The sequence below is a fragment of the Hirsutella rhossiliensis genome (genome assembly GCF_020360975.1).
Source record: "Hirsutella rhossiliensis strain HR02 chromosome Unknown scaffold00002, whole genome shotgun sequence".
NCBI classification, from domain to species: domain Eukaryota; kingdom Fungi; phylum Ascomycota; class Sordariomycetes; order Hypocreales; family Ophiocordycipitaceae; genus Hirsutella; species Hirsutella rhossiliensis.
Window position 1 is genome coordinate 5,396,794 of NW_025408668.1, and position 22,248 is coordinate 5,419,041.

A 22,248-nucleotide genomic window follows, 5' to 3' on the forward strand; every position below is an offset into this window, starting at 1 on the left:
TCCGCCACCCCCCTCGCCTTGCCGCTCTGCCTCACGCGCACGCTCTCTCACACACTGTATATCTTCCAGCGTACAAGACGCCTCGCGACGTCGGATGCGTGCCGCGGCATCGTCTCTCCTCACCGCCGTCGCCCCGCTCCGCCGCCGTTCCGCGCCGCCTCCAGCGCTCGTTGCTGCTGCTGCTGCTGCTGCCCCGAGGGCACCACTGCGCACCATGGCTGCCGCGTCGTCTCCGCCCGAGATGCGCTTCAGTATGGCCCCTGTTCCTTTCTCTGCGTCCTTGTTCTCGCTGACGATGCGGCGCCAGAGAACCCCGCCATCTTGTTGGTTTAACCCCGGGCCCCGGTCAAGGATGGGTGGATGATGGATGCTGCCTGCTGCCATGACGGGCAGAAAAGCGCGACAATTCAAGACTCTGACACAGCATGGCAGCGTCTGCGACATGCAGGAAAAGTTCCGCAACGCCATCTACGAGTTTGACAGCATGTGCGTCTCCCTCCAGCACGCTCAAGCAGCGACGCCGGGCTGACGACGGCAGCGTCACCACCACGACCAAGCTCCTCTCCTTCGCCAACGCCCTGTCCATCCCCATCCACGCCACGACGCAGACGGCGGCCAAGCTCGGCGCCACGGTCCCGGCCATCGCCTCGCTGCTGCCCGCCACGCCGCACGACAAGACCAAGTTCTCCATGGTGGTCCCCCAGCTCGCCGCCGCCCTGGCCCCGGCCTCGCGCGTCGCCCTCGTCGGCATCGAGTCGCACGTCTGCATCACCCAGACGGCCCTCGACCTCCGCGACGCCGGCCACGTCCCCTACGTCATGGCCGACGCCGTCAGCAGCTGCAACCGCGCAGAGGTCCTCGTCGCCCTCGACCGCCTCCGCGCCGAGCCCGGCGTCGTCGTCACCACGAGCGAGAGCTGGATGTACGAGTGCCTCGGCGACGCCGCCCACCCGGCCTTTAAGCGCCTCTTTGGCGTCGTCAAGGGGACCCTGGCCGACACCAAGCGAGTCCTCGACGTCCTGCCGCCCGCCCCCAAGATGTGACTCCTCCCGCCAGAGTAAAGAGCAGAAAACAGCGTCGTGGACGTGTCGCACGGCACATGGCAACGCCATCCGATCCAGTCGACCGAAGCTTTCTTGAATACACATTTGTCGTCCTGGTCATGCGTGCGTAGCCTTGCTGTGTGTGTACATGCACGTGTCGACTCTCGTGCCCAGTATCTACACCGCCTTTCAGATACCACCTGCCACGGGCGCACTGCGCCTGCACCTCTCCTCACCCCTCGCCGTGTCGCATGAGTGGAGAGTCCTCCTCGGCATAACCATCATGGAGGCCTCGCGTTCTCATGCTCGTCTGTATTGTCTGGCCCTTCTACAAACAAAAATGTGAACACCCAAGTATCCCTGCCACCAGCTCTCCTGGGCCGCCAGCCTCGCCGTGCCCGTCAAGAGACACCCGAGTGTGTGGCGCCCTTCTAGATGCCCTCCACCCACGGCACAGCGCCATGGTCGTCTTGGTCTATCGCGGCAGTCCAACGGCAACGACATGCAAAAATGCCCACGAGTCCCCTCAGTCCCCACCGCTCGTCGCCGACGCCTTGGCCGGCTTGCCGGGCGGCGTCATCCACGAAAACGCAGACGCCACGCCCACCGGGTTGGCAGATCGCGGCAGCGTCCCGGCGGACCGGCTGTCGACGCGGCTGGCTGGGGGTCTGACCTCGCTCCCCAGGCTCGGCGTGCGCTTCGCCTCCCACCGACTGGCCCCGTTAGCCGCGCTTCCACCCTCGCCGACGGCACTGGTCTGGCTCTTGCGACGACCGTCCGACGACTTTGATGGCAATGAAGTCTCAAACGGGGCTCCCACCCTCGCCGACATGGAGCCCGACTTGTGCGGCCTGAGAACCTTCATGCTCCGGCCGCCACGCGCCGCCGGCTGGTACCCGCTCAGAGGCGGGCCATCCGCGCCGCCGGCAGCGCCCTGGCGCCACGACGTCCAGATGCCCGACGACGTCGTCGCCGACGATTCGCGCCGCGACCTGTCTGAAACGGTTGAGCCATCTCTACCGTTGGACTCGCGTGCGTTGCCGTCCCGGCCGAGCTTCTCGCTCCCGCCGCCATGAGTCGGGGTCTCCCCTGCCACCAGAGGTTTATTGGGCTCGACGTGCGACCCAAGTGGCGAGAGTGACCGGTGCGCGTCATCATCTTCCTGCTGGGGAACCGAAGGGTCGTCTCCAGGCATCTCGCCATTGCCCATGCCTCGCCCCGCCAGCACGAACGGCATGGCATTCGCGTTCAGCTTGGGCTTCTCAGGAATCATGTTGGCGGTGCAGATGTGCCGGAAGATGCCGTCGTCCTCGGGTCTAACAAAGGGCACCTGCAAGCGATCGCGCTCGTTTCCAAACAAGACCATCTTGTTCTGCGAGAAGAGTACATCGGCAGAATATGTCCGGAGTGCGTCGCTTCCGATGTAGATGCGGATCGCTTTGCTCATCGACCCCGGCTGGTCCATACCCATGACTTCGAAAGAGACTGTCATCGAGGGTACCGAGCCCGCGGGCACTCCGGTGCGGTCGTTGTGCTGCGTGACCACGGCCTCGGCCAGATACACGTTCAGCCTTGCGCGGAAGAGTCCGTCAACGTCCCGCTCGAGTTCGTCCACCAAGTCCAGCTCCTTGATCAGGGAGTAATCGACAGTCGACTTTTGGGAGCCGGTGCAGATGTCCGCATACAAGAGGGTGTCGTGGGCGTAGTTTGTGGTCAGCCAGCAGCGAACAATCGACGGAACTGTGCCCAGGACATAGAGTGAGACGGGAGGCCCCGGCATCTCAAAAGACGAGCTATCGTCATCGCCGGCCGCAAAGTTGGTATCAAGGCCGAGACTGCTGGCGCGACCCGAGGCAACAGAATGATGCGAGTGCACCGAGTGCCCGGCCGAGCTGTGCCTGCCGTCGGACTTGTGCGAGAGAGAGCGCTCCATCATGAGACCGCTCCCCGGGCGAATCGGACCAAAATCCCCCGACTGTCGATTGCCTTGCCCGGCCCAGCTGGAACCGTGCAGGGCGCTTTCGTCGAAGCGAACGCTATTCGCTCGAGAAGCGGCACCTCGACGAACGGGCTCCTCCTCGGCCGGACCCAAGTGAAGAGAGCCAAGGAGCTGCTCGCCCTGCTCATCCAGATCATCAAACATTTCGCTGTGTGGGATCTGGACCGGGCCTGCTTGGAGATGATCAGATCAAGGTCGCCGAGCCAAAGGTGGAGTGCCTACCTTGCTGGGGGGTACCCCCAATCACACCCGGGAAGGGCGAGTTCCAGACTGATTTCAAGGCAGCATCGTCGGCGTGGCGTTTCTCGAGTCGAAGTATTCGCTCAGCGTGATTACTCTGGGAGCACTGGACCTGCTTCAATTCCATCTGCAAGCTGTAGAGTTCCTCTCGAAAGACCGGAAATCGCGGATCCATTCCCGACGCTGGAGCGAGCAAGAGAGCAACCGTAGGCAGTTGTAGCGAGGGCCAAGGTAGGAGACACAGCGATCACCAGCGGACGAGCTGACAAGGCAGGGGGTTGGTCGAGGCCGCAGCCAGAAGCGGAGAAGTCTGCCGTCTGCTGGGGACTTGACTGTGGCTATTGAATGCAGTTCCCATCGAAAGGCTGCGGCTGGTTCAGTTGGCTTCACGCAAGAGCTCAGTGGTGCGCGTGGCTTCGCCAACCCCGATCCCTTTTGGAATTAGTTCACGAGGTCCACCCTCCCCCGCCACACGCGCAGGTGAGGACCACGGGCGGGCTCCTGATGGCGGTATCGCAGTGCTCACGCTGTGCCTTGGGTTTCCAACAAGATATAGGGCGCAGGTAGTGGGCGGTATCGAGGAACGGCGCGAGGGTCGATGCGAGAGGTGGCAAGGGTTCGGGGTGGTGCCGAGTCGTAGGCAGAGTCAAAATGAAAGTTGGCTTCCCGAGACAGACGCGGAGGTTTATTGGCCAAAGGCGAGGCCACTCGAGTCCAAGTCAAGAACGCGTGCAAAAAGAAAAAGGTGTCGTCGAGCGAGTAGGGTTCGTGTTTGGGCCAAGAAGGTGGACGCGGCGGCGACGAGATGGCGGATGCGGTCGGGATGGAGGTGGCGGCAAGGCGGGAGCGGTGCGTACAAGGTTCGAGATGGGGGCGTTTAGGAAGACAAGCGGGGAGAGGAGAGGATGGGAGAGAGAGAGAAGAGGTGGAAAGCGTCGGGCGAGCGTGAATTTGAGAGAGGAAGAGTTGCGCGAGAAGGAGATTTTTGGATGTTGCAGAGATGGCGGCGGATGGGTGGATGAGACGGCAGTTGCGCACGAGGGAGGTTGATGGATGGCGGCTGCCTTGCACATGTGGTGGTGCCTGCTCCTGCTGCTGCTGCCACGGTTGGTCCTACCTTCCCCGTCTCCACAGCGGGCTGGGAAAGTGACATCCGTGAACGAATTTTGATGGGCGAGGAGCTAGTGGGGTCCCACGCCGGGTACCTACGCCGGGCAAGAGGGCGAGTAGCTATACCCAGTGCTACGCCCCGGCCTTGGCCGAGCGTCACGTAGAGGCGACCTGCCGCCATCTTCGCCCGTTGTCCCTCTCGTGCACCTCTGTCTGCATATGCCAAGATGAACAAATGGGTTTCGTGAGATGAAGTGCCTTTCTGGTAAACTGCACTCGTTGAAGAGCAACTTGGTTTGCAGAGATTGGACAATCGGCGCTGGACCACGCTCATGGCACGGGATGAAATGTATTGTGGATGGGGTTTACCATGTGAAAGCGGATCAGGAGCAGTGACATCACCATGTCAGCTCTCTTTTCCCTTGCCCATCCACCAGCCTCCTCTTCACCGCGATTGAGGCTCCAGCCAGATCATGCACGATTGCAGAGTACAAGTACCGTACGCAATGCACGAGTGGGCCACGTGCAGTCTGCCTTTTGCGCCTCCGCTCGTCACGTCCTGGTATTCAGCTCCAGCCAGTCCGGAAACAGATAGCCGGTCCTGTCGCGTCCTGGCAGATTGGTCCACTCCTCGCCAATGTGTGGCCGAACCTGCTCGTACAGAACTCTGTACGCATCGCCGCTCATGTGAAGCCCGTCTGGAAGCAGATGGTCAAGTCCGCCCGCTTTCCCGTTCTCGGGCGACCCCAGCCAAGGACCGCCAGGCTGATAATCCCCGGGGGCCATGGCAATGGCGGCGTCCATGAGTGCTTGCCACAGGTCAATCAGGATGACCCCAGCATTCTCTCCCGCTACCTCCCGGGCCTTCTCCGAGTACAAGGCGCTCGTGGCGAACGACCGAATTGCTGAGGCATGGCCATCTGCCGTGTCAAGCCTTTCGAGCTTCATCTCGTCGATTGGCGGCGGGGTTACCAGCAAGATGGTGGGTTTGTGTGCTTGAACGTGAGGATGCGTGATGATTCTTGTCAGGTTCCTCTTGTACTCCTCGATGGGAACATGCTGCGACGTTGTAGACAGCGGAATCACGGCGTCGTTGGCCCCAAATAAGACAATCTCCGGGCGAGCTGTGAGCGCGGCAGACATGGCTTGGAGGACCCGTTACTTACCAAGAACTTGATCACTGGAGACGATGCGCTCGGCTCGGGGATGATGTCGTCCAGATGCTGGACAGCGTTGGCCGTGTTCCATCCCGAGAAGCCGCGGTTGACAATGTCGAGCCGTCGAATACAGCCTACCTGCGTGTCAGTCGGCGACTATAAACCGAGGCATGACGGGCAACGTAACGGGTCTGGAGAGCCGCCTGGAACGAGAAGCCATCTGCAAGATCCACTGACCGTTGCAGGAGCGAGTCGCCGAGCAGGACGACTTGAGGGTATGGGACCTAGCGGCAGAATCAGGTCTCAGGACAAAGGGCTTGAATATTAGGAGCCTCACAGCCATGATTCCTCGTTTGGGCTCTGGGCGCGTCAATCTCGACCAAGTGTTGAAGGGCGGCAGGTCGTCGACGCAGGGTCTTGTTGGTGGCAGATGGCACGCTCGCCGTAATGGAGCGGAATGGGAGGGAAGAGGGTAGTAGGTGGAGAAGCTCAGCCGTGATGCTCACTTATGTATATAGCTCCGTACAGTGTACACTCTAATGAGGGGCTGGCTCCGTTTCCATGCCTTCGGAGCTCACCGTATCGTTATGTGGCCAAACTCCCACGACGAGGCTCCAGGTTACCTTTTCGAGGATGCGAGGACAAGCGTAGATGGAGGTCCCACTATAACAACCCCCACTATTGCAAGTTTGTTGGTCCACCCTTATCGATAAGTCACAGCATCCTAGCCGTTTTTTTTTTCCGCCATCGAGTTAGTTACGACCAGTGAAAAAAAAATTGGTGCAAATTCCCGCCTGATTGTCGGCCTCGCCAACGCCTGCACCTACGGCCGCGACGCGCATCCGTCGTTACCCCCAGCTCAGCTGCTGCTCGCGCATCTACGGGCTCTCACGAGCTTGGCACTGCAGCCATGGCGACCTCCCTCGCCAAGCAGTTGGCCCAGCTTGCCGCCGACTCCAAGGCAACCCTCAACACCAAGGCGCAGAAGGCTGCCCACTCCAAGTCTCTGATCTGGGAGGCCCGCGTTGCCGCTACTCAGAGCTACCAGACCTTGTACACGACATGCTATCCGGGCTTCGAAGAGCTCTGTCAGCTAGACTCGCGCTTTGCGCGCTTTCAGTCCACCATCTTCGGCGAAGAGAGCCAGAATCAGGATCGCACCCAGCTCACGGCCGCCGAGAATGAGGAGCTGGACCGGCAGGTCGAAGCCTTTCTGCGCTTAGCCGGCAGCCGGCTAAGGCTCATGCCGGCAATCAAGGCCATTGAATGGTTAATTCGTCGCTTCCGGTATGTCAAGATGCTTGCAACCCGACGCGGCCGCCGCTGACCACTTGCGACCAGCATTCACGAGGAAAACACCAAAATCCTGCTCACGACCTTCCTCCCGTACCATTCCCTTCCCGTCTTTGCGACCTTGCTTTCCATTCTTCCCTCCCGCATCCCTCACGAGTTCCGGTTCCTCGACCCCTACGTTCGCTCCCTTACACCGCCGCCGAGGTCTGTTCTCGTCCATCAAGCTGTTCACCACCCAGAGTTTCTGTATTCCGTGTCAGAGTACACGCTCGAGTCGTGCCGCAAGCAATGTCAGTACCCAGCTCTCGTCACATTTTGGGGTGGCCTAGCAACCGAGGCTTTGAGCGGAATACTCGACAGGACAAGGTCGGCACGAGCTGCCGTCCAGAGCGATCAAACCCAGTCCCTGCTTCACAGGGTGGGCCCCATATTTGCCGAGTCTTTGGTTATGAAAAAGATCCCGAGCCTTCAGATTGCCTCGTACATGGCCCTTTCTCTGTTCGTGTCCAAGGCGCACTTGGAGGACGTGGCCGTTACTGCTTTCATGGAGCAAACGGTTTACGGCTGGACCAGCGAGACCGTTAGGCCCGCGCTCGTTTGTCTAGCCATCATGGCCCAGTATCGCTCCGCTAAGCAGATGAGCAGCAAGGTCACCAAGGCCCTGATGAAGGTCTCGGATATCGGCCCTCTCCTGGTCGAAATTGGCCAGGAGCGGAGCGTCGACAAACTGGCAAATGGCCTCTGTCTCGCTCTCATCGAACGGTTTACGAAAAAGGGCGACTCGCGCGGACTCCAAACGATAATGGCGATCCTGAGCAGCCGGGTGTTGAGAGACAAGCAAATCGCCGTTATTTTCAAGTCTCTTCTCCTGACAGCCCTGAAAATCGACGACAGTAGCGATGAGGACGGCGCGCTGCGGAGGGAACTCGGCTCAGCCTTGATTGACCTGTCTCACACGACTGGCCGATCGGGCGACATTGTCCAGTCGGTCATTCAGGAGGTCGAGTTTGACGTTGAAGAACTCGAGATGAAGCTTGATGTTTCCTTCCGAGCCAAGACGCTGCCCGCTTCGAGCAATGGTGCCGGTGACGTCGCCATGTCCGAGGGCGCTGACCACGTCCCTCTACCCCAAGACCTCGAAGCAGCTGTGGACAAACTATCGGCTCGCAAGGAATTATTACCGTCCTGCCTACTGCCACGAGCCAGCGCCATCTTTGACGAATTTAGTCACCTATTCTTTGCCATTGTGTCTGAGCAGGCCAAGAATGCAGCCGCCCTCACCAAGTTCGACCACAGCGCCAAACTTCGTCGCCAAACCGCTTTCAAGGATTGCACATACTGCAGCTTTTACATTCGAGTCTGGAGTGGTCCTTATCCAGCACTCGCACGGACCGCAGCATTAAAAATGGTCAAGAACAGACTCAAGGACGGCGACAGCAGCAACTCAGATCTTCAGGCCCTGGTTCCATATTGCGTCGCGGCTCTGGGCGACCCGTCAAAGCGCGTTCGCCAAGCAGCGGCAGATTTGATCACAGTACTCACGGGCCTGTATTCTCCACCAGTGGCCCCGGGTTCGATGAAGGTCTGGGGTGCTGGGTCACTCTATGGAAAGGCCAAGGACAACGCAGCCCTCGGGGCGGACGTGGCGGCAAAGCTGCTCCATCTGCAGATTCTACCAACCGTGGAGGAATGTGTTATGGATCCGGATCATATCTCCTCGGTGCTCCAGCCCGCCATCGAGCAGGGCAAATACCAGGTTACCCCCCAGCCAACTCTCGAAAAAAAAGACCATATGGGCCGGACAGCCAGGCTTGCAGTCATGTCGTTTTTCGCCTACCATGCCAACGCTACGCCCTACGTCATTGTCAAGGATAGATTAGTCAAGACACTCAACAAAGTCCACGGCGCTGGCGGCATCACGCGAACCAAGGTGCTGCTGCCTGTTTTGCAATGGTGGACCGACTTGTCCCCCCCCGAAACCGAGGAGACGTGTCGCCTTGAGCAACTGGACAGGTCCGAGCTAGACTCGCGCTTTGTGGACGTGGTTGCGCGTGACGACGCAGCCGGACTGGAGTTTCTCTTCCAAATTCTCAAGGATCCCTCCAAGAGAGACAAGACAGGCTTGATGCGGGCCATCTTTGCTCGAATCAGGAAGATGTGGCCTTCCATGAAGGATGAAGTCAAGTTCATGGTTGCAGAGCATTTCTTGGAAATATCTCAAGAGCCGGTGGCGGCTGAGGACACATCAAACTCTGTCGTCCCTGGCGAGGCTGCCGACGTGCTGCGGGCTGTATCGCTCACGACGAATATCCTCTCGTTTTTCCTCGACTCCATTCAAACTGGAACCAAGATGATTACGGAGCCTCCGCCCAACAAGCGCAGGCGCACGAGCTCTTCGGAGGGCAATCGTGGCCTGACTACCCAAGTTACGCCGGAGCTGAGCCAGGCCTTGCGCAAGGTCACCTTTGTGCTGCAGCTGGTTGAGAACTCTGACCCCGTGACGCACCCTGAACTACTGGACGGCTTATTCACCGCACTGTCGGAGCTTCAGCACTTCAGGACAGTCGTCGGCTCGGAACTGGGCTATCTCCAGAACCTGATCTTGCGGAGCCTCCTGGCCATGATGCCGGCGTACAGATCGAACAAGGGTCTCAAGATTGACGGCTCTGGCGGTTACGGAGACTTGCTCGTCAACTGCATCCAAAAGTCATCCAGCCCGGTGGTCCAGAATGCCGCCCTACTCCTGGTTGCTGATCTGGCGACGACGGCGCCGAATCTGGTGCTGCACAGCGTCATGCCCATTTTCACGTTCATGGGGACGTCTGTTCTCCGACAGAGCGACGACTACTCTGCGCATGTCATTTCGCAGACGATCAAAGAGGTCATTCCGCCGCTCATTGAATCCCTCAAGCGGAGCCAAAAGAACCCCGTGGCTGGAGCGTGCGATATCCTCGTTAGCTTTACAACTGCGTACGAGCACATCCCGGCACATCGGAGACAGGGCCTCTTTGTGGCTTTGGTAAACACGCTGGGCCCGCGCGACTTTCTCTTCGCGCTCATCAGCATGCTGGTCGATCGATATGATACCAGCAATGCCCTCCTTCACTTCATCACCGATCTTCTCACCAACTTCAACGTGGAGACGCAACTCGAGAGCTTTGTCAAGCTTGTGGATCTCGTGTCGGATCTTTTCAGGCCAAAGCCCGGAATTTCCCATGTACTGCTCGGCACCGGGGAGGATGGAGAGGGCAAGGATATCGAGAAGATTGCCATACGTCAGCTTTCAGCTTTGCCCAGCTTCCTGTCCAACAAGGCACTCAAAGTGCAGATCGGCAAGCTCGCCGATCGTGACGACATGGAAGCCTCGGAGGTGCGAGTGCTGTACGCGGGGCTCCTTGAGAATATTCTGTTGCTGGCGGACACGGTCAAGGCGAACAAGACGCTCCACGAACGATGTGGCGCGGCGCTGTCAAACCTGCTGAATCTTCTCTCGATTGACAAGTTCATCAATGCCGTCGAGGACTTGCTGGACAGGCAGGACATGGGCCTTCGCCAAAAGGTCCTCCGTGCCCTGGAATCTCGTGTCGAGGCGGAGAACAACACCGATCCGGCTTCGAGGAAGGCGCTGCTTGCTTTCCTGCCGCAGCTCACTGCTGCCATTCGGGAGTCCAGCGACATTCGCTACAAGTACACTGCGGTCACCTGCGTGGACAAGATTGCAGAAAAGTACGGCAAGAAGGACGTGGAAGCGGTTGTTGCCGCGGCCGCAACCATCGCCGGGGAGCACTGTCTGGGACAAGGCGAGAGACGACTTCGCGTCATGGCTCTCCTGTGTCTCACGTCTCTCGTCGACGTGTTGCGGGATGCCGTTGTGCCCGTCCTGCCGTTGGCCATCCCAAAGGTGATGGCTTACCTGGACGAGAGCTTGCAAGGGGAGTCCCCAGATGAAGAAGTTCACTCTGCTTGTTACGGGTTCATCAGCTCCTTGGCAGAGCACCTTCCGTACATGCTCTCGACATGCACGGACCAAGTGCTTGAGATATCGAACCGGTCGGCCGAGGCCGGACTTGGCGACGAAGCCAGCGGGAGCCGGATTGCTTGTCTTTGTTTCCTCGGCAAGCGGCTGGAAGCAAAGGACGTGTTTGCCGGCCTGGAGAGGAATTGGGATAAGGCCATGTCTGCTGGATTCTCGGTAAGTGCCATGGGCCGCTGGAGCACGATCAGATTACTGACTAGTATGTATAGGCAGTTTCGGAATTTCTTGATGTCCTGGGGGTAGCCATCGACAAGCACCCGAAGTCTGCCATGACCAAGAACGCGGCACTTCTGGGCAGTATATTCCTCAAAGCTTTTGACGTGCGTCGGCGAGTGCACGCGACAGGGCAAAAGGGCGAGCTCGTCCTCCGACAAGTAGCCAAGATTGAAGACGGGGTCAACGAAACGGCGCTGAAGATGATTTACAAGCTCAACGACGCGGCGTTCCGGCCCATTTTCGTTCAGATGATGGAATGGGCTTCCTCGGGACTCCCCAAGAAGGACCAGTCTGGCCGGGTTCTTCGGCAGCTCAGCGTGTTTGGCTTTTTGCAGTTCTTCTTTGGACAGCTCAAGTCGATTGTGACAAGCTACGCGACCTACGTCATCGACGACGCCGTGCAGGCTCTCCAGACGGTCAATATCAAGGCGGTCGAGGAGCGAGAGCTATGGGCTCGGGTACTCAAGACGTTGGCGACGTGCTTTGAACACGATCAAGACGACTTTTGGCAGGCGCCGTCGCACTTTGGAGCGGTGGCGCCCGTGCTGATGGAGCAGTTTCTGCTTGCGAGGTCGGGCGAGGTGACGGAGGGCCTGGTGCCGACGGTGGTGGAGCTGGCGGCGGCGGCAGACTCGCAGGCACACCAGAAGGAGCTGAACGCAGGGTTGATGCAGCACCTCAAGTCGGAGCAGACGGGGGTGCGGTTGGCGGCGGTCAAGTGCGAGCAGGCGCTGACGGACCGACTGGGAGAAGAGTGGCTGTCGATGCTGCACGAGATGCTGCCTCGGATCAGCGAGCTGCAGGAGGACGACGACGAGGTGGTGGAGCGCGAGACGCACCGATGGATTGTCAAGATTGAAGGCGTGCTCGGCGAGAGTCTGGACTCGATGCTGCAGTAGAGGCGGTCGAGGAGTGGGAAAGAGGTTGGACAGGGACGTGGCGATGCATCTATTGACGGCGTCTTGATGTAAGTGTAGCGGGTCCATACCAGAGCACCAGGACTTGACGGCTCAAGACCATGAGCAATTATATTTCGTCGTCGATTTCTGGCCTTTTCCTTGCCGCCTTTATTCCCGCTTAGTCTGCTGCGCTCCGCTTGGGCGAAAACTGGACCTCGCGGACGGGGCCATTGCAGAGTGCGAGGTGCCGAGTCTTTCCTGCGGCGTTGGACAAGCTTGCCCCTTGCTTTTGTCAGCTCTTTCTTTGATTCCTCTCTTCTGTGCAACCATTTTTGGTCCCGGAGAATTACCGCCATTGACTTTTCAGGCAGCGAAACGTCTTGTTCGTCCTCCCTTCTTTTCGTCTTTTCTGGCCCGCCAAGCGCGAGATGTGGCATTCCCATCGGCTAGAGTATTGACGATTGCCGACTAAAAGATGGACTGATGTCATGCCGAGGCGACGGCGACGCGATAAAGCACCGGGATCCGCCACCAAAAATATATTTAGTATTGTATTAATAATATAAATATAGCTCACCTCGGACATCCGGACGGCTTGCTGACGTCACCAACCTGATTCACACGAACCCGGCCGGACAGCAAGACAGCATGGCGGAAGCCGGGAGATGCTGTCGGTCAACGAGCAGACGGGCCGTACAGTGCTTGAGGAGAGCCGGCGGCGTGCAGACGGCGCGGCGATGGGCGAGCACTGCTTCGGCGGATCAAGGTACGGCGACGAGCTGGAGACATGGATGGACCCAATGCTAACCACCAACCGTTGTCGCGACAGGCTCCGAAAAGGAGCGCGTCGTCATCCTGGGGTCCGGATGGGCCGGATACGCGCTGGCACGCAAACTGTCGCCGGCCAAGGCCACGCGGATCCTCATCTCGCCGCGGTCGCACTTTGTCTTCACGCCGCTGCTGGCGTCGACGTCGGTCGGGACGCTCGAGTTCCGGGCGGCCATCGAGCCGGTGCGGCGGCTGGGGCTGGCCGAGTTCCACCAGGCGTGGGCGACGGACATCGACTTTGGCCGCAAGGTGATCCGCGTCGAGGCCAACACGCGCGGCGACGTGGGCGCCGTGACGGGGGCGCGCGAGGCGGCCAAGGGCCCCGAGTTCGACGTCGCCTACGACAAGCTGGTGCTGGCCGTGGGCTGCTACAGCCAGACGTTTGGCATCGAGGGCGTCGAGCAGCACGCGTGCTTCCTGCGCGACATTGGCGACGCGCGCATCATCCGGCTGCGCGTGCTCGAGGCCTTTGAGAAGGCGGCCCTGCCGACGACGGGCGACGGCGAGCGGCGGCGGCTGCTGCACTTTGCCGTCGTGGGCGGCGGGCCGACGGGCATCGAGTTCGCGGCCGAGCTGCACGACCTGGTGCACGAGGACCTGGCCAAGCTGTACCCGGCGCTGATGCCGCACGTCGCCATCAGCGTCTACGACATTGCCCCCAAGGTGCTGCCCATGTTCGACCGCAACCTGGCCACGTACGCCACCGACATGTTTGCGCGCCAGGGCATCCGCGTCAAGACGGAGCATCACCTGGAGCGCATCCGCCGCGACGGCGACGCCCTCATGCTGCGCATCCGCGAGGAGCCCGATGAGCTGGGCGCCGGCCTCGTCGTCTGGAGCACGGGGCTGACGCAGAACCCGCTGACGGGCCGGTTGCTGGGCCGTCATGTGCGGCTGGGCGGAGGCGGGCTGGGCGGCCGGATTGCCCGGGATGCGCGGACGGGGGGCATCGTGACGGACGGGCACATGCGGGTGCAGCTGACGGCGTCTGGCACCGATCACGACGATGCATCATCGTCATCATCATCATCGTCATCGACAGAAACGACGACGACGACAACGACAGCAACAACAGCAACAACAATAACATTGCCAGACGTCTACGCCATCGGCGACTGCGCCGCAGTGCAGGGCCAGCGCCTCCCCGCAACCGCCCAGGTCGCCAGCCAGCAGGCGGCATACCTGGCGCGGCAGTTCAACCGCGGCGGCGGCGGCTCGGCCTTCCGGTTCCGCAACCTGGGCACCATGGCCTACCTGGGCAGCTGGCGCGCCATCCACCAGAGCAGCGCCGACGAGCTCAAGGGCTGGGCGGCGTGGATGCTGTGGCGCACCGCCTACCTGACGCGCAGCATGAGCGTGCGCAACAAGCTCCTGATCCCCGTCTACTGGCTGGCGACGTGGATCTTTGGGCGCGACATTTCAAGGTTTTGACCGTTGCCCTTGCTCGAGCTGCTCTCTTTTCTCTCCACTCTTCTCCTCTCCTCTTCCCTCTTGGACAAAAGCTATAGACTTGTGTGTGGGCGTCTGTGTATCGTATGCCGGCTCTGGCACCGGCTGGGGATTGGTGGTGGTTTGAGCGCGTATTTCTGTATAGACCACATAGACTCTGTTTCAGTCTTCCATTTGGCAACTAGCTTTTGCAAAGACAACTCTGCGCAATGAGATGGCTTGTTTCTTCTACTCAATTTTTTGTTGCCGAAACTTACAACCCGCCATAAGACGTCATCTCGTGTTTAACACTCCTCTTCCCCGCCCTTGGCTCGCGGATCCGAACTATGACCGAAGGTTTAAATCACTCGTCGTCTAAATGCAGTTGTTTCCTATTCCCCCGACCCAGGCATCTACGACATCCACGATATCCAACCAATCCCAAGTCAACGGCAACCACAAGACGACGGCCTCAACCCCCAACGACACCATAACCTCTTCTCATAATCCCAAGTACAGATCACACAGGCACGCCCAAAGAGAGCGGGAAAAGAAAGAAACCGGCGTGAAGAGGGGGACATAAGATGGCAGACCCGCCACCCATGACCGTCGACTACAGCGTCTACCTCGTCACCGACTCGAGGCCCGCCATCCTCGCGCCCGGCCGCCGCCTCGCCCACGTCGTCGACGCGGCGCTGCGCGGGGGCGCCACGGCCGTGCAGCTGCGCGACAAGCTCGGCTCCGACGCCGACGTCGCCGCCCAAGCCCGCGAGCTGCTTGGCCTGACGCGCGCGAGGGGCGTGCCGCTGCTCATCAACGACCGCGTCGGCGTCGCGCTCGAGGTTGGCTGCGAGGGCGTCCATCTCGGCCAGGACGACATGGGTCGGTTATCTTTTTTTTGGGGGGGTTTTCTTTTTATTTCTTTTCTTGGCCCAGGACTGGCAGAGAGTATGATGAGGTGGTTGCTTTGCTGATGCAAAAAGTGGCTTAGATGTCGCCCAGGCGAGGAGGATGCTCGGGCCCGGCAAAATCATCGGCGTCTCGGCCCGCTCCCCCGCCGAGGCCGTGGCCGCCTGCGACGCCGGCGCCGACTATCTCGGCATCGGCACCGTCTTTTCCACCACCACGTCCGTCCCCCCCTCCCCCCTTCTTCCCCTATAGTCGACGTCGTACAGTACTCACATCTCACCCCGCAAGCCGCAGAAAAACCGACACGGCCACCATCCTCGGCCCCGCCGGCGTCGGCGCCATCCTCGCCGCCCTCGCCGCCGCCGGCCACGCCTCGGTCCCGACCGTCGCCATCGGCGGCATCGACGCCGCCAACGCCCCCGCCGTGCTGGCCCATGCCAGCGCCCCGCGCAAGCCCCTCGACGGGCTCGCCGTCGTCAGCGCCATCGTCGCCGCCGCCGACCCGGCCGCCGCCGCCGCCCGCTTGCTGTCCGCCGTGCTGCGCGCCCGCGTGCCGCTTGTTGTCGAGAGGGTGGCGCGGGCGACGCCGGTTTCGCACAACATGACGAATCTGGTGAGTGGGTGCGGCATGTTTGTAGACGACTTGTTTTGTTTGTGCTGATGCTTCCTTGTCGAGGTCGTGCAAAACTTGGCTGCGAATGTTGCCCTTGCCGTGGGCGCCAGTCCCATCATGGCAAATTACGCCCTCGAGGCCCCGGACCTGGCCGGCCTCGGCGGCGCTCTCGTCATCAACATGGGCACCGTGACGCCCGAGGGCCTCGATAACTTTGTCAAGGCCCTCGCTGCCTACAACGACGCCGGCCGACCCGTCGTCTTGGATCCCGTCGGGTACGTCTGCTGCCACTCCGGCTGGCGCCGCTCTTTTCCTCCCCCTGATGCCAGGCCATGCCTTACCTTGACTCGTTGCATCTTGCTGACTCTTCTTCAACCTTGCAGCGCCGGCGCCACAGCCGTCCGCCGCGACGCCGTCAAGAAGCTCCTCTCAGCCGGCACCTTTGCCGTCATCAAAGGCAATGCCTCGGAGATGCTCACCGTCCACAGCGTCATCACCGCCGACGACCAGGAGCATCAACGGCAACCCCCTCGAGAAGCCCAGCGCGGCGTCGACTCAACCGCAACCCTCACCATCACCCAGCGCGCCGCCCTCGCCCGCTCCATCGCCCGTGGCCGCGGCCGCCCCTGCGTGGCCGTCGTCACCGGCGTCTCAGACATCATCAGCGACGGCCGCCGCACCGCCCGCGTCGACAACGGCCACGAGCTGCTTGGCGCCATCACCGGCTCCGGGTGCTCCCTCGGCACCGTCCTCAGCGCTGCTGTGGCGGCCTACGAGGAAGACCCCTTTGTTGCCGCCGTGGCTGCCACCGTCATGTTTGGCGTCGCTGCAGAGATGGCTGCCGCCAGGAGCGATGTTCGCGGGCCGGGGACCTTTGTTCCCGCCTTCATCGACGAGCTCCACGCCGTGAGGAGGGCCACAGCTGAACGGGATTGGAGGTGGCTGGCCTTGGCCAAGGTCGAGGCTATTCAGGATGACGATGCACCGGTACCCTGATAACGCTCGTTGGTAGTTCTTCCATTGAGATCCTCGGTCAAAAGAATGGTGGGACGACGCTATTGCATCCAGGTAAGCCCAAACACGGCTTCTCCTTCCGTTCCGTGATTCACATGTCCCGTGTTCAGGAGACACGTCTTCGTCCATCGTATCCGTACACAATGTGCCAGAGCTCGTCATGCCTAGTTTTCCATGAGCAACGTAACAGCAAGAACGGAGAACCGCTCAACGCATTCATCGCAGAACCCTGTCCATGCGCGTCGTATTGTTACAACAATTCTCGGAGCATCTCTCCCCTGGCGCATCCGAGTCCCTCAAGCCTCGCACGCCCACTCTTCCACTGCTTCTGCGCCTTCAGCAAGGCATGCTCGCCGCATCATCGTTCATCAGGTCCTGCCACGTCGCGCTGTTCATCTCTCCCACGACAGCCTGCCCAATCTCCTGTGCCGACACGCCGCTCAGCTGCAGCGCCACGAGTTCCTGTGCCGTTCTCAGCAACCTCTGCAGGCGCTCCAGCGGGTCCTCCAGGCTCGACTCCTGACTGCTGGGGCTTCCGCTCTTGCGTTTGGCGATGATTTCCGTCAGATCATCAATCTGCCGGCTCAGCATGTCGTCAAGCGCCAGCTCCTTGCTGACGTGTTCGAGGTTCCAGCCAGGCACCCCCAGCGTCAGCAGCTTGATGCCGGTGATGAAGGCAAAGGCCACATCCGACACCATGACGGTTACGAATCGCGGGGAGTCGAGCTCCGTCACGGCGAAGCGGACCTTGAAAAAGGCCTTGAGCGATCGGACGCACGCCCAGAGGAGCTGCAGCCGGTCCGTCAACTGTATATTGTACGAGTCGCAGTGCGGGTCGGATATGGCAACGTCAGTGAGGAGCACCTCGGCAATCGAGATGTGGCATTGCAATGTGGCTGGTCGGAGCCCGGTCAGCCGTACAATTCTTTACTTTTGTCTGGGAGCACTCACGGCTTGCGGCGAGGTGAGTGGGTAAAGTGACCCTGAAAGTGTCGAGTTGATCCTGGAAAGACTCAATCACCATAGGAAGGGGCAACGACATGGCCGCAGGCGTCGCGGGATCAAAGGCCATGGTGAGGGAGATGGTCTGCGCAAGCTGCTGAATCCGGATCAGCTTGATCAGGTACTCGTCGGACGGGTACTCGTTTGTGGTTTCAATGATCTTGCAGTAGCTGTCCAGCTGCGTCGTGTTCATCAAAACATCGTTTCTCTTATTCGTGGTAAAGATGCTATGGGGCACCAGACGTGTTAGCAGTAGGCGATGCATGGCTTCCTCAAGCGTTTTGCCTTGTTCAGAAGACCTTTCAGGGAAGCATTGATGATGATGTGCCGAATGGAGAGGGACTGGGAAAATGCGCCGTCGTCGTGTTGTCTGTCGACCAACTTACAGCGTGTTCAGGTAGTACATGCCGGCGTACGCTCGCAGATGGTCCAAACGGCCGTACTTGGCATCTTCAACCGTGGATCCGTACGACATGGCGTTGAGATTGACGCACATTGACCTCGCCAGGAAGAGCAGATGCGATGTTTGCGAGCTCTTGAGGGCAAAATGAAACCTGCCAAAGGCCCAACGACATTAGCCACCGACATGGGCCGCCAACCGCCTCAGCAGCCCTCTCCCGTCTGCCGATGAGGATACGTACCAGGCGAGCAGCAGCTCCAACCCCTGCAATAGGTCGAGCGTCTTGATCCCGTCGGAAATGGCTGCCTTGGCCACGTCGGCAAGCATCTCCTCGCCCAACTTGGCTTGCCTGGCTCCGTCCCAGATGCAGCCGGCAACCATGACGCCCTTCCATACCAAGGGCCTCTCGGTGCGGAGTTCGGCAGCCGTGATGTGTTTGGGTACGACGACAAAGGGGAACAGGTGGGCGAAGGCGTCGTGAAACCGAGACAGGAAGGCTTCGGCCTCGCCGGGCAAAGGCCAGGCTGAGTCTGCTGATCGCGAGGCGCCGGGGCTCCACGACAACGTGTCGTTGCTGCTCTCCCATCCCGACGACCTGGGCGAGGGAAAGAGGTGCTCAAGGCTCAAGAGATCGCCCTTTTCGGGCGCCTTGACTGGCGGCTCGGGAGCCTGGTCTCGCGTTGGGGCGACAGCATGTTGGCCTTCAATGTGAGACGACAGCTCGTTGAGACGCTTCTCGAGCTCAGCGACCCTCGACCGCTTGGGGCGCTTCTTGACGCGTGGCGGGGCAGGGAGGCGGGAGAAGCAGTCCTTATTGAGTCGGTGGCATCTTATCGACAGCAAGGGAAGGGGGTGTGGCAGTCAGCCAACAGGTTGCATCTCACGTCGAAGACGGCCCGCAGCTTACCTTTCACACTTGTCTCCACCATCTGTTCGGGGAATGCATCTGGCCTTGGCTTTGGCACACGTGGTGCATGCCTTTGGTCCCTTTTGTATGGCTTGCATGCTTTTGCGTATTCGGGCAACGGCGTGTGGTGGCGAATCGAGTGGCTTCACTTGGGCGTGTGTTCTGCTGGCAAGGTTGACCGCACCGAGGCCTTGGCATTGGAGGGGGGGCCCTCATAGCCGAGCCATGTGCTTTGCGGCTCGCCGAGACGGGAATATGTATAAGAGAGCCGTAGTCAAAGCGGTTTGCAAGCAAGTAGGTAAAGGATGTCTTTGCAGAGATTCGAATCTCGCCATCTTGTTCCTTTTCCCGCTCGGTTCTCAAATCCCTGTTACCCGGGCGCGACCCCGCATCATGAGTAGATGCCGGCAGACACGCGTCGTTGCATCTCCAGATACTGTACATGCCTGTTGAAACCCGTTTCTCGCATCGCGGCCCCCTGGTGCGGTCCGGCAGCGAAAATCGGGGCGGGGACGTCGAGGCAGCGAGAGGGGTCGGAGTCTTGAATTGGCCCGACGCTCCGTCGTGCGTCGTGCGTCGTGCGTCATGGGCATAGAAGTCATGCTTGAAACTCTGGAGCGTCTGCGGTCGGCCCGCGACCACCTTTTTCCGGCAGCCCTGACTCAGCTTGCTCGTAGGCCACGTGCTCTGCTTGGACGTTTTATCTGCGGGTCTCCGGGGCACATCGATTCCCTGCACGCTACAGTGCGACACAGAACCTCGCACCCAGGCCTCCTCGTGGAGATGTCCGTTTTAGTCCCCCCTCCGAGGCCGCCAGCCAAATCCGCTAGCGGAACCGATCCAACGCCGAAGAATCACAATGCAGGTGAACCATCCAAATGCAGCCGTTTACGCCCTCGCACTAAATTAAGCACAGCGCCAATGTCGCCGATCAAGTCACTGCGTACAGTACTCGCACAAGTATCAAGGAATGTATGGCTTACATCGATTGACAAACGATTGGCTATCTCAAGTACAATGGTGGTGCAGAGAGGCCGCGACGAGACAACGCGGGGCGCTCTACACCGCGACGGTGGCGGCGCGACTGGCGGCAGAGGCCGTCTCCCGCGCCAGCAGCGCCTCCGTCACGCCAGAATGGACACGGCCAGTCGCCTTGATCTCCCGCGCAGCCTGTTCCACGCCGAGCTGCTTGTCCGTCCACAGAGGATCCTGCATGTTGCCGGGCTCGCCCACGCCGATGAAGCCGCCCTGCGCCGCCCACTGCGAGGTGCGCTTAATGCCCAGGCGCGTCCAGATCTCGTCGACGGCCGCCACGAGCTCGTCGCGGAACTCCTTGGTGTGTCCGGGCGTCGGCGTGATGCGAAGGCGTTCCTGGCCAACCGGCACCGTCGGATAGTTGATGGACTGCACGTAGATTTGGTGTTCTTGCAGCAGCATGCCCGACGCTGCCTTGGCCAGCTCGGCGTTGCCCACCAGCAGCGGGATGATGTGCGAGGGGTTCGGAATGACGGGAATGTCCCGCGCGTCGAGCTCCTCCTTGACGGCCCGCGTGTGCAGCTGCTGGAGCCGACGGTCGCCGTCGTGCTCCATCTGATACTCGATTGATGCCTTGGCGCCGGCCATGGTGGCCGGCGGCAGCGACGTGGTGAAGATGAAGCCGGGTGCGAGGGATCGGATCATGTCCACGAGCTTGGCGCTGCCGGCAATGTAGCCTCCAACACAGCCGTACGCCTTCCCGAGGGTGCCAGTAATGATGTCGATTCGGTCCATAATTGTGCCACGCGGTCGTCCCTGGCCATGGGCCTCCCAGTCCAAATGCTCGGCGACGCCGGCGCCGTGTGGGCCGTACATGCCGACGGCGTGCACTTCGTCGAGGAAGGTGATGGCACCGTACTTGTCGGCCAGGTCGCAAATCTCCTCAATGGGTCCAATGGAGCCGCACATGCTGTAGACTGACTCAAAGGCGATGATCTTGGGGACGTGGAGCGGCAGCGAAGCCAGCTTCGCCTCGAGGTCTGCCACGTCGTTGTGCTTGAAGACAATCTTCTTGGTGCCGGAATGGCGGATTCCCTGAATCATGGAGGCGTGGTTGAGGCTGTCGGAAAGGATGACACAGTCGGGCATCTTGCTACCGAGCGTGGCCAGGGTAGCGTCGTTGGCGACGTAGCAGGAGCTAAAGACCAGGGCGGCATCCTTTGCATGAAGCTTGGCCAGGGTGGCCTCGAGCTGAACGGCGTGCTTGTTGTGGCCCGAGATGTTCCGCGTGCCGCCGGCCCCGGCGCCGTACTCGTCGAGTGTCTCGTGCATCTTGTCGAGGACGCGGCGGTTGCGACCCATGCCGAGATAGTCATTGGCGCACCAGACAGTGACGCGCTCTTCCTTGCTGGCCATGTGGGCACGGGGGAACTCCTTTGCGAGGCGATTGATGTTGTTGAAGTAGCGATACGACTTGTCCTCGTGCTTCTTTGCGAGCTCGGCACTGTAGTAGGCCTCGTAGTCGAACCTGGCGCCGCGGGAGCCCGTCTGCGCGGCATCATTGCGGTGGAGGGGCATGCTCGGCGGCACATGGCGGCCTGTGTCGAGCGGGTCAGCGGGCCAATAACTGTGTTGTAGAAACGGCGAGTTCAGACATACCCTTCTCGTGGCCATCGAGAATGGGGTTCTCGACAGCCCTGGCCTCATGAAGGCGGCTGGTGTGAAGTCGAGCCTTACCCGGCTTCACCTGACCCGAGAGAGCACGCAGGCCAGCGACGGCGACACCGTTTCTAGCCGACTGAACCGCAAGGGCCTTGCCCATGACAGGGCACCGATGGGCAAAGACCTGCAGCTTGGACATGGTACCGCCGCAGGGAGAGGCCGAGGGCCTGGGGCGGGCCGACGTCGACATGGCGCGCAGGGTGGCGGGCGAGGCCGCCTGGAGAAAAGGGCACATGGCCTTTGATTGACGGAGGACGCTGTCCATCATGGGAAAGGCGCGGCGAGAAAGAGTTGTTGTGAGTCGTGCGGGATGCGCAATGCCAGGTTTTGGTCCTCGAGAGACAGACGTGAGGCGACGGCGGCCATATGACTAGAGTCAGTCAATTGAACTTGGACCGCGGAAGTGGCGGGGGCTGTACGAGGTACCTTGCCTGGCTTAACTGTGCTTGGCATGGGC

At 60.6% G+C, this 22,248-nt stretch overlaps 8 protein-coding genes across 8 annotated transcripts; 4 read left to right on the forward strand and 4 right to left on the reverse strand.

Annotated features, from left to right (window-relative positions):
• Positions 1-94: 94 nt before the first annotated feature.
• HRG_02210 (isochorismatase family domain-containing protein) lies at positions 95-1,043 on the forward strand (the record flags this gene model as incomplete). The annotated part of the gene is made up of 4 exons (XM_044860681.1): positions 95-251; positions 308-323; positions 433-486; positions 539-1,043. 4 exons carry the CDS (start codon positions 95-97, stop codon positions 1,041-1,043), a joined length of 732 nt encoding a protein of 243 aa, XP_044724314.1.
• Positions 1,044-1,569: 526 nt separating this feature from the next.
• On the reverse strand, positions 1,570-3,409 carry HRG_02211 (ubiquitin carboxyl-terminal hydrolase 19; the record flags this gene model as incomplete). The annotated part of the gene is made up of 2 exons (XM_044860682.1): positions 1,570-3,212; positions 3,265-3,409. The coding sequence occupies 2 exons, from the start codon at positions 3,407-3,409 to the stop codon at positions 1,570-1,572; spliced, it is 1,788 nt and encodes a 595-aa protein (XP_044724315.1).
• Positions 3,410-4,944: 1,535 nt separating this feature from the next.
• HRG_02212 (GDSL-like lipase/Acylhydrolase family domain-containing protein) lies at positions 4,945-5,892 on the reverse strand (the record flags this gene model as incomplete). Its single annotated transcript, XM_044860683.1, has 4 exons — positions 4,945-5,505; positions 5,559-5,683; positions 5,737-5,833; positions 5,887-5,892. The coding sequence occupies 4 exons, from the start codon at positions 5,890-5,892 to the stop codon at positions 4,945-4,947; spliced, it is 789 nt and encodes a 262-aa protein (XP_044724316.1).
• Positions 5,893-6,459: 567 nt separating this feature from the next.
• HRG_02213 (U3 small nucleolar RNA-associated protein) lies at positions 6,460-11,993 on the forward strand (the record flags this gene model as incomplete). Its single annotated transcript, XM_044860684.1, has 3 exons — positions 6,460-6,836; positions 6,891-11,034; positions 11,088-11,993. 3 exons carry the CDS (start codon positions 6,460-6,462, stop codon positions 11,991-11,993), a joined length of 5,427 nt encoding a protein of 1,808 aa, XP_044724317.1.
• A 648-nt stretch (positions 11,994-12,641) lies between these two features.
• On the forward strand, positions 12,642-14,252 carry HRG_02214 (pyridine nucleotide-disulfide oxidoreductase domain-containing protein; the record flags this gene model as incomplete). The annotated part of the gene is made up of 2 exons (XM_044860685.1): positions 12,642-12,759; positions 12,823-14,252. The coding sequence occupies 2 exons, from the start codon at positions 12,642-12,644 to the stop codon at positions 14,250-14,252; spliced, it is 1,548 nt and encodes a 515-aa protein (XP_044724318.1).
• Positions 14,253-14,833: 581 nt separating this feature from the next.
• On the forward strand, positions 14,834-16,767 carry HRG_02215 (hydroxyethylthiazole kinase family domain-containing protein; the record flags this gene model as incomplete). The annotated part of the gene is made up of 5 exons (XM_044860686.1): positions 14,834-15,131; positions 15,241-15,376; positions 15,447-15,771; positions 15,835-16,046; positions 16,155-16,767. 5 exons carry the CDS (start codon positions 14,834-14,836, stop codon positions 16,765-16,767), a joined length of 1,584 nt encoding a protein of 527 aa, XP_044724319.1.
• Positions 16,768-17,121: 354 nt separating this feature from the next.
• Positions 17,122-19,192, reverse strand: HRG_02216 (tRNA processing endoribonuclease Trz1; the record flags this gene model as incomplete). Its single annotated transcript, XM_044860687.1, has 5 exons — positions 17,122-17,681; positions 17,737-18,014; positions 18,174-18,341; positions 18,429-19,016; positions 19,095-19,192. 5 exons carry the CDS (start codon positions 19,190-19,192, stop codon positions 17,122-17,124), a joined length of 1,692 nt encoding a protein of 563 aa, XP_044724320.1.
• Positions 19,193-20,153: 961 nt separating this feature from the next.
• On the reverse strand, positions 20,154-21,981 carry HRG_02217 (aminotransferase class I and II domain-containing protein; the record flags this gene model as incomplete). The annotated part of the gene is made up of 2 exons (XM_044860688.1): positions 20,154-21,667; positions 21,729-21,981. 2 exons carry the CDS (start codon positions 21,979-21,981, stop codon positions 20,154-20,156), a joined length of 1,767 nt encoding a protein of 588 aa, XP_044724321.1.
• Positions 21,982-22,248: the final 267 nt, after the last annotated feature.